Below are 11,176 nucleotides of genomic sequence, written 5' to 3'. Positions count from 1 at the left end.
TTTCTCAGGTCTACTGAAATTTCAAGTCCAATCACAACCCATTGTTAACATAAGCTTATCTAAGTTCTTTTATGTTCTGCTTAGAATGAATTCAAATTACTAGCTTGTTATTTATTTTCTTTATTTAATACTACTTGCAAACAATTAAATACATCATGAAGGCTAGATTTCGATATTTGCCAGTCACTTCAAAAATTTTGTTTTAAGTTTAAATGTAATTATAACCAGACAATCTCTACACACAACACTAATCTTCTTTTTTATCACGTTGTTGGCTTCTTGAGACTGGATGGTTGAGGCAATCTACTGGATAACATTTCAACATCTAAATCGAAGAATGTCATCTCATTATGACCATAATATTCTGGAACTTGATATGATTTATTATCTAATTTCTGAGCTTTAGGAGCTGAAATAAAATTTTAAAAATGAAACCATTGTCATCGATGTCCATGATAGCAGTCTTTATAAAAATATTCTTTCAGTCAATATGGCAAATAGTTTTCTTTCTGCCTCATTTGCATATGCCCAGCCAGAAGTCTATATTCTTCTACTTTTCTTGGCTCGTTCAACTAGCTCTAATGAGAGACACTATTGAAATTCTGATTTTTTTCCATATAGTTTACTGCCTCTGTTACTAAATCATTATCAAATTTCCCATTTGTTTGATGGTTATTGCCCCTTATCCTGAAAACGAGGAAGCCAAAATGCTTCTAGTATGAATATATTTGATGTATGGCAACACAATTAAAGCTGCTGATAGTAATGATAGTCATTTGTGGCATTTAGATCCCTTGAAAACTAAGTAGGCCTACTATTTTGTAAAAGTCTAATCTCTTGAATGGATAGGCCTAGGTGTATCAGTCAAAAATGGTTCAATTCCATTGGGTAGTTACAAAGATATGAACAATTGAACAATTCACAATTTTGATCATTCTCTGCAGACGATATAAACAAGCCTCCCGGACAATTATAATTGTTGAGTAAAATCATTGGATGGATCTCATTTTAAAGGAGCTAAATCGCTAATATTTGGGACCTAGAAATTGACCCGAATGGGTCGCAACGCATATAATAATGTAATCTGATTGTATATAAACTGATTTACATTCAATTGTTTCCGTTTTGACTCTTAATTTCAAATCAGTTATGTCCAGGGAAATAAAGCATGTGTCTCAACCCTATAGAAATTTCTAGCGTCTGGTTATTCCAGTCTATCGAACAGGCCCCCCAGTTGAATATGTCTAGCCTCGTTCTTTCTGGTCACTTGTTGCAAATGACGCTAAAACACACTATGGTACACGATTCGTGTACCAATGGTAAAATGTTTATTTTGTCTTAAATATTGGATATCAAAAGCCGGCCTTTTCCTGGTAAAATCACAACATCAATGTTGATTTGAATTGACAAATAATTCGTATTTTCAACGTGTAAAACTTTGGATGATATTGATTGAGTTAGAGACTTAGCTACTTTAATCTGAATGAATCCAAGCTAGCTGGGACTGGGTAACTGGGAGATTATCTACCACTTATTTGAGCGTAGATTAAGCTGTGAAAATTCAGATATTCTCTAAAAAAAAAAACGAAACTGCCAATGACAATCAGCGGCTTGAACAGACAATTGATATAACCAAATAATTCGATTTCAATTTATGGTGTTAAAATTTTTGGTTAATAAACCTGTTTTCTTGGCTGCCTTCTTCTCTTTTGTTTCTTTTGTCCCACCTCCATCAGCAGACTTTACATAATTTTGTTGTGAAATACAAAATAATCGGGGTACCTGTAAAAAAAAAAGAAAAAAGAAGCAGATTAAGTAGCCTATTTGAAAAGATAAATAAAACAACAGGTACCGGGTAGTTCATCCGAAAAATCATTAAAATTTCAAGAACACGTGATTATCTCCCTTGACACAGCAAGCTAGCCACAAAACTTATCCATTTGTTATCTTGAAAACTTTTTGGAAACTAATATGAACCATGTAAATAAAAACCAATACACTTGTATTCCCAACATCGGTTAAAATTCAATAATGTCAATTTTTACCGAGCTATTAGCCAAGCGATTTATGAAGCGGGTCGGTAGCATTTTGATGTTTCTGAAAGTCGTCGCTACGTGGTGCTAGTGGTGAACTCCGTGCAGCGGAAGTTGTAACCCTTTTTCGGTCTTTTCCTGTTAGAGGCCACCATGGCGGAGCAGGTGCGTGAAAATTGGTTGACTAATAAAATAAACGAACCCCCCATTTCTATAACGCAAGCAGTTCTAACTCTTCTAAAATGCTTGCCCAGTAATACACTTTGCTGTATTCCAACAGGAAACGTGCTAAAAAATTTATGAGGTTTCTAAATTTTAACCAGAACATTAATAAACAAACTATCTTTTCAACACGTGAGTTGTCCGAGTTCGACATAGACAAATTATGTTAATAGCATTTCAGCAGCACTAAAATGAATTTAATCCAAGTGTTACATTTTCATATTGAGAAGACTCCTTCGCATGGATTTCTCCTCACGAATCCATGTGTTGGCCTACTTAGATCCAGTGAAAAGGCACCATTTTTGTCAATGAATAAATTACTGATCTAGTGAAGGCCTAGTACTTGTAGTACTCAAGTAGTAGTAAGTTTGAGAGAAACAACTTAATTCTGCTAGATACACAAGCACGTAACAAATATGTTTTCGTTATTGGATAAAGTATTAAATGCACCACCGTTATGTTCTCTCAAACATAAAAAAGTTGAATTCCACAGAATGAGACTCGGACTGTTAAGAATCATGATTTTATGTAGGACATGGGGTATAAAAAGTTGCTTTTAAATTTTAAAAGGCTAGAGCTGTACAACCTTTACAGCGCCATGGATTGGCAGACTCAACTACATGTATGACGAGGTTGACGCTAATGTGACCGAGAGCTAATGTGACTGACTGAGAACGTGCCATGTTGAGATCAGTTAATGTAAACCAATAATCATGCTCATGCATGCATAAAAAAAGATTCTCACTGCTATAATTATAATACCTAATTTATAAATGAGCAAACTTTTCATACCCTATAAAATTCATAATCCTTGCAAATATTAGGAGTTGCGACCAAACCAAATGGTTACTCTAAAATGATGAGAGGACATACATGTGTGTATGTGGAATGGCCTTTATTCGAAATTCAAATACCAGGGTAAACTTGTCTTCACTTGTGCATAGTCAATTGGAATTAACTGCACCAATTTGACTGAAATATGGCAAGGATAAAAGAAACGAATAAGTTATCATTATTTTGCAGTTCAGAATTTTCGAACTAAATAGATTGCTTTCTATTTCAATTAAGACAGTTGATACCACTACCCTCTAAAATCTGTTACCTGGTTGCATACTGCATCAGTCTTTAATCATTTATTATGTGATGTGGCCTGCTAGGTCTACATGTAGTTATGGCAGTATTTTGATTTAGTATGAATAAATGCATCATTACTGGTCAATTGTCTATTTCAGAACCAGAAAGCTTTTCAAAAGCAACATCATGTATTTGGTTACAAGAAACTGGCTCTAGTATCTGGCAAAGGTAAAAACCTTCGCTATGTGAAGAAAGTTGGCTTGGGCTTCAGAACCCCAAAAGAGGTGAGATATTGATCATAAATGTGTGACATGGGATGATTATAGAATTTTTTGTGTAAAGCATGAATTTAACTAATTTTGATAAATTAATCAAAATTTTGCAACAATCCAGGAAATGGGATCAATCTACTTGTTGGGCTAGGCTATTAGAGTACCGGTATGTCCAATAGTCAGAATGGTTGTGGTGCAGATTAAAACAGCCAGGTTTCCTCTGTGTAAGAAACATTTTGTGTGAGAGATTGTGCTATTGGCTCAGTTGCTGTTCAGATAATTATATGGTATTATAAATGTAATGATGAATATATCATGACGGTCTTCCTATAAAATACTGAGGACAAAACATGATACTGATACATTTAAATGGGCATTATAGGAGATTAGATAAAGAGTTGACAGTTCTTGCTATAATAGTTACAAAATAGATAATGTAAATGGAATATCCTAAAAAATTCAGTCAAGTTGTTCCACTCTGAACCAAGATATTAGCTTCAGACTTTTAGGCTAGCCTAGATCATCATTACTAAAGTCGGTACAATAAAAAAAATGTCTCGATTATCGAATTTTACATTTAATTATCCATCACAAAATCTATTCCAATCTGCTAAATATCGCAGGCTAGCGATGGCATCGAGAGTTGATTATAGTCTGGATAAGTTATTGTCCGATTAATAATTTTGATAACATTTCAGGCCTAAAGAAAGACCTGTAATATAAGGCAGATTTAGCTCTTGCTTAATGTATGTTTAATGAACCTGATTTGGGTAAAATAAATCATCAATTTGAAATCTTGACATGTTAGTTTAAATATTATATTACCAGTACTCTTTGACTTAATGTATGAAAATTTATAGGCCACTCGATGTTGCTATGCAACTAATTTCTTCACATCACAATTGACTATTTTTGTATAAACAATTAAACCAAAATTAGTAAATAAATTGATTTCCAATAGGTACCTTATACTGTTAAAATGAATTTTAATATACACCCCCTCCCCCTATTCCGCCTACTGCCATGGCCACTGATACTGAAGTCAAGTTTTAATGAGACATTAACCAATGACTTTTTCTAAATCTTAAGATGTACAAGTCAGTTAAGAATTCAACATTAAGTTCAATTGCTTATGATGAACATATCATGACGGTCTTCCTAAAAACCATGAGGACAAAACATGATACTGAAGCACAATAAATTTATTGTTTTAAACAGTATTTCAAATATATTGTGCAATTTAAAGGTATAAAGAATAGAATACAATAATTAATGTTAGTATGAAATACCTTAGCCTGGTTGATGCAGAAAAGTAGAGGGGGGTAGGGAGCTGAAAGGTTTAATGGTGTGTTAGATAATAAGGTCTGTCATTGAGTCAAGTGGCTTGGTTTTGATCCCAAACGTGAACGTAACAATTAAAAGGGTCGCCAGCCTAACCTTTGTGGTTTTCACAAGGTCCTCAGTTTCATCCCGCATCTAAATACTCCTACGCACAAGCAAACTATATGAATAATATTAAATCATGTGCTAGGCCTGAAATTACCTAGTTTGTCAAGTGGCTGTTAAACCACTTGTCCCTGTCTGGCAGAAAAGTAGGATACAACATCCCATTTCATCTTTGAACCAATTCAGTTGATATTACTTTAAGTCTCGCTAGAAATTGAAAATAACTTAAAGTTTATTGACATGTACCTGTTGACACAATAAATTCAATTGTTTATGATGAATATATCATGACGGTCTTCCTAAAATCCATGAGGATAAAACATGATACTGAAACATGACACAAGACATTCAGATTTCTCAAGATTTAAGTATAGTTCAGTAACTAATTAAACTCCTTTAGCTCATTTTACAATTATGGTAGTTCAAATTGTTTATGATGAATATATCATGACGGTCTTCCTAGAACTCATGAGGACAAAACATGATACTGAAACACAAAAAATTTATACATGTAACTACACTAAATGAACCCATGTTTATTAGGCTGCCAGGTTGTATTATTTTTAGAATGCTGTGACTAAAGAATTAGTCTCTTTTAACAATAAAATGTGATTTTATATAATTTGATGAATTATATTTTCAGGCTATTGAAGGTACCTACATTGATAAAAAATGTCCATTTACTGGCAACGTGAATATCAGAGGTCGAATATTGATGGGTGTCGTACAAAAAATGAAAATGCAAAGGACAATTGTAATTAGAAGAGATTACATTCATTATGTAACAAAATATAAGAGATTTGAGAGAAGACATAAGAATATGTCAGTCCATCTTAGTCCATGTTTCAGGTTAGTAAAGGACAGCCTCCCAATTATCTACATGTAGCTAAGTACTGTATTTGAATAATTTGTACTTTTACCAAATCTCGGTAGTACAGGTGTAATGATGAATATATCATGACGGTCTTCCTATAAAATACTGAGGACAAAACATGATACTGATACATTTTCTGTTTTAGTTGATTTTAAAGTAACAGTAAAATTGGTGTGAATAGTATCAAAGAAAAGTACATTTTGATAGGCATAAAAAAAATAATACAGCTTTGCGTAACTACTCAAGTACACATAATCCCATATAGTATGTATATAAAATAGTAATTTAGCTATTCCTCAAATTGAACAATTCATTTATTTGTGATTAAGTAGCAATAAGCTTATATTGGCCTTAAATTGTTGTATAATATTAGATACAATTACAAAAATATCTGCTTGCTGTATTCTGTGAGTGCTTTCACCAGGTTATATTAAAAGTCATGGCATATATTTTATTAGACACAGTTAGAATATTGGGATAGGATCAGGGCTGTCGGTAATTTTTCACAGATGATTAGCAGCACTGCTAATCAAAAAGTCCAATTTTGCCAAATTTGATTAGCAAATTTAAAAATTGATTAGCAGTTTTTCAGTTTCAAATCAATATAAAACACCTAAATAACAAGATTATTTTAATTTTAATTGATAGCAAATGATTAGATTTCATTCTTAAGATTTTTTAGAATTTTAGCACTTCCACAGCTAGCTGTGAACATTTCTGAATGAACGTAGACTTTTGTTAGGCCTTATGTCTGAAGCCAATTCTTGGCAGATGCTTCTTATTTCTTCGTTAGAAAACAATTTCGTCTGCTTTTTATCGTGTGTTATTATTTTTGTTCAATCGGAAGCACGCGGTATTTTACGAATAATCTCGATTAACTAGACGCACGCGATATAAACAATAATAGTTTACGGGAATTCTTACTTTGATTTCTCACTTTACAATACGGTTACACGTATTTATTTTTTATATTTTATTTACAATACGTGGGGGATACACTGAATTTATTTTTTTTCAAATTTAATACTGATATAATTACTCGAAATTGACATGTCTCGCAACGTGAGTGGTACTACTTGATCCCTATTTCCGGTTTAATAGTCCCGATTCATAGAGTTATGTCCCTGTATTATATAGTATCATGAATTGAGTCTGGGTAGTTCGAGAAGAAAATGTCACACGGAGAATTCCGTTTTGTTTATAAAATTTATTTGATATTTTATACACGTTGAAAGTGTTGAGAAATGTGGATAAATCTTTGTGTCAATATCCAAAATGACAGGCATATTAATGATTCGCAGTTACTGCGAATCAAAAACGTTAGATTTTAATTTTTGATTAGCAACGGACAAAATATGTATCGCAAATTGCGCTGCGATACTGGTTGTCGGCAGCTCTGGATAGGATGAATTTGAATACAGCAATTTAACACTAGGTCACACTGCCACTAATTGTCATAAAGATCATTGTAGATTTTGTATGATACATACCGTAATACTGGTAATTATATAGCTCTGTAAGATGATGAATATATCATGACGGTCTTCCTATAAAATACTGAGGACAAAACATGATACTGATACTTCAGAGTTAAAAAGCCACATCAGTAAAAAAAAATTGTTCTATTCACTGGTTCAAAAGTTCATATGATTTATTAGGTCATCTATTCAAACTCATATGCTGTAAAATGTATGGGGGAAAAAAACATACCTTTGCTTTCAGGATGATATCTCCAGATTTCTGACCATGTCCTCAGAAGCAGATATATAAATTTGACATTTTAGTATATAACTGTATTGAACAAATGTGCTAGTGTATATATACACATGTATGTAATATGCTTTGTAAAAGAAGGTCCAATTTGCTGAAATCCATACCATTTATTTAATGTTAAGTTTTCATTGTGATATAATTTGTGTTCATATCTTTCAGAGATGTTAAAATTGGTGATACAGTGACTGTTGGAGAATGTCGACCTCTTAGTAAAACTGTTCGATTCAACGTTCTTAAAGTTACAAAAGCTGCCGGAAGTCGAAAAGAATTTATCAAATTCTAATCTGTAAAAAAAAATAAAAGTAAAAAACCAAAGAAATTGTTTGTTTAAAATGCAATTATTAGTGATATAAACTCCTCTAATGAGAAGTGATATTGGTTGCTCTAGATGGAGGTATCCATTATAAGCCTTGCCAATGTTCAATTAGCAGTTGTGTGTGGAAGCTCAAGTCACTGTCCAGTCATATTATGAACATTAAAATCAGCACACTAAAGATGTCTACTATATGTAGGTAGTAAAAGAGTTATAAAAACACTTCCCTGCTCGACTAAATACCTTGTACTTTAGAAGCAGTTTTTTTAGCTTTGGCATTGAGATTATTAAATAATGCACCAGTAAATGTACATTGGTATGTTTAATCGCCAGTTGGCAGATATTCAGAATCGCAGAAATCCTAAATTGGTACATCTTTCATTCTGTCTTTGTTCATGAAGCGGAGCTGGGGTGGTTCAGTAAGACAGCTCTCTGAACTGGGGTTCCCTGGTGATGTCCGAGAAAGTTAACCTGGCTTATCCTGCGTGGCTACCCCTACTCAGTGGTGCAGGACAGAGGGTCTGGCAAGGGACAAAGTATAGTTGTTTAGATGATACGGAAAACAAAAGTCCCGTGTACACATTGACGTGCACGTTAAAGAACCCTTCTTAGTTGCAATTCGATATAAGAGTAGGCAATTACATCGGAGCACTTTTGAGTAAAAAAAAAAAATAGGTTTGTGCTCTTGTTTTGAAATTAATCTCGCTTAACCAGTCTGCCGACAATTCTCCGTTTGACTGACGTGTCAGTATAATCAAGACTACTTATTTACGAAACATAAAGCTGTAACAACAAATTGAATTTAGAAACCTGCACGTTAGGCAACTCAACAATTGTTTTAAGAACCTTGTAAAAGTAAATTGAAACTACTGCTGGTATCATGTTCTTGTCTAACCCGAGTGTTTCAGAGATATTATTTGTACTAAACCAAAAGATTCCACCCCTAACGGGTTAGTTATTGATAAAGCAATTTAAAAAATAAAACGAACGGAATTTCTAAAGCTGGTGTAATAACCAAAAAGTTAAATATTACTACTATTCAGAATCGTCAATAATAGATTTTTTACGGCTGTAATAGTTCATGGCTATTTATAGACTATATGAGTGTTGTCGTACAGCGTGACTAGCCGGAAATCACTTGGAGACAAGCCACTGAAGCGTACACATTCGCCGTGTTGAGTTCAAGTTTCAGTAGAGAAATTTTTCGCTGTACTAGGCACCCAACCTGTATATTTCCAGTCTTTAAACAATGGGTCCAGTGCAATGATGTACAGGGTATGCGGTATTTTGAAGCTTTTCGTATTCTTTAAAAATCTGGCCTGGATTTTTAGTTCTCAAAGATATTATATTGAAGATACCTAAGTCAGCAGACATTTCATTCTCGAGAAATATGACGGCTACAGCTATATTGAAGAATAACGTTGCCAATATTATTTCACATATTTTAGTTTTGCCATTTCCATTGCTCCACAATATCAATGTCACAGTGTTAAATACAGAATACACTTTTAATAATAGTAAATACAGTATAATAGTTATTTTGAACATTACACTTCTCCATTCTGGATTTTGCATAATAGAACTTGGCATATTAGAACATACTTTATATGGGATCTACGACGTAACTCATTTGCATACGGAAAAGGTCCGGACTAAGACGGAAAATAATAATTTACGATCAATCTACAAGGTCAAAGTCAGTAGTAAGGGGTGGGGTGGTACCCATATTTACAGACCCTGGAAAACTATTAATGAAATGGGGTTTAACGACCTACTGTTCTGCCCCAACTGGGCTAATGAAAACGGGCATACGCCAGGCAGTGTGCTATGAGTGAAAAGTTTCCCGCGTCGCTATATACGGCCTACTCTTGTATAGAATTCCAACTGCTAAGGGCTATTTTATGTGCACGCTAATGTGTACGCGAGACCTTGTTTTTTGGTGGCATCCGAACGACTGGTTAGGCCCTCCGTCCTGTATCACTGACATGGGGGGGAAAGAAAAACGATCAAGGGACCAAGGTCAGGTGGTAAGAAACTATTAAATGACGGGGGTGGAAGTATTTAAAATAAAAATACATGTTTTAAAGTAGCTAAGTCTCTAACTCAATATCATCCAAAATCTTCAACATTGAAAACACAAATTATTTGTCAAATTAAATCAACATTCATGTTGTGATCTTACCAGGAAAAGATGGGCCTCTGATATCCAATATTTAAGACAAAATAAACATTTTACCATTGGTACACGATCCGTGTACCATAATGCGCTTCAGCCCCAGTTGTATCAAGAGACTCGAGGGACGAGGCTAGACACATTGCACCAAATCAAACGGTGTATGTAGACTGGAATAACCAGACGCTAGAAATTTGCACTCGCTTGAGACTGCTGGCTTATTTCGCTGAACATAACTGATTTGAAATTGGAGTAAAAACGGAAACCATTGAATGTAAATCAGTTTATATACATTCATATTACAGTATTATATGCGTTGCGACCCACTTTTGTCAATTTCTAGGTCCCAAATTTTAGCGATTTAGCTCCTTTAATACGAAATTCCAGATATTTTTATTGCTCTTTTCAAATACTTAAATAATTTTTGGCACATTCATATTTACACACATGTACTTTGAAAAAGTGAAATGAAATGGGGTTTTACGTCCTACTGTTCTTTTCCGATTGGGTTAATGAAGACGGACACCAGGCCCGTAGCCAGGGCAGGGCCCGATTCCTAGAAATTCTTAAGCACGTTCTTGTGCTTAGATTTAAGTAGACTTTGCATTTAAGTAAACTTACCTTATTTTGTGTTCCCAGTAAATTCTTAAGAACGTTCTTGTGCTTAGATTTTAAGTAGACTTCATTGTAAGCACAAGAACGATATTATGCGTTCCAAGAAAAAAACTTAAGCACAACTTCGTTCTTAAACATAGTCAATCTAAGCACAAGTCCCAAGCAAGGGATATAGGGCTTGCTTACCAACCTTAAGTCTGTTTCTGCTTCAAAAAGATGGCTGACCGTAGAGTTATTCGACGGCAATTCCGACACCTTTTGATACCAAAGAGACAATTACAAGACAGAGAAAATCGTTCTCCAGAAGAAATTTCAAATTAAGAATGCTATAGAAAATTTCGCTTCTAGGCCTACCCTGAAACCATTTTATTTATTTGCCAA

The 11,176-nt window shown here is 34.1% G+C and overlaps 1 protein-coding gene across 1 annotated transcript; it reads left to right on the top strand.

Moving 5' to 3' along the window:
- The first annotated feature begins 2,092 nt into the window (after window positions 1-2,092).
- On the top strand, window positions 2,093-8,013 carry LOC126825055 (40S ribosomal protein S11). Its single transcript, XM_050554491.1, has 4 exons — window positions 2,093-2,198; window positions 3,488-3,613; window positions 5,691-5,896; window positions 7,854-8,013. Exons 1-4 carry the CDS (start codon window positions 2,187-2,189, stop codon window positions 7,975-7,977), a joined length of 468 nt encoding a protein of 155 aa, XP_050410448.1. The 5' UTR covers window positions 2,093-2,186; the 3' UTR covers window positions 7,978-8,013.
- Window positions 8,014-11,176: the final 3,163 nt, after the last annotated feature.

The sequence above is a fragment of the Patella vulgata genome, chromosome 6 (assembly GCF_932274485.2).
Source record: "Patella vulgata chromosome 6, xgPatVulg1.2, whole genome shotgun sequence".
Lineage (NCBI taxonomy): Eukaryota > Metazoa > Mollusca > Gastropoda > Patellidae > Patella > Patella vulgata.
Note: the sequence above shows the minus strand (reverse complement) of the source record. Positions and strands in the feature narration are given on the sequence as shown.

Excerpts from the sequence above, each read along its gene's own strand:
- LOC126825055 (XM_050554491.1), top strand. Across the intron at positions 3,614-5,690 it reads GCTTCAGAACCCCAAAAGAG|GCTATTGAAGGTACCTACAT; the intron begins GTGAGATATTGA and ends TTATATTTTCAG. Across the intron at positions 5,897-7,853 it reads CATCTTAGTCCATGTTTCAG|AGATGTTAAAATTGGTGATA; the intron begins GTTAGTAAAGGA and ends CATATCTTTCAG.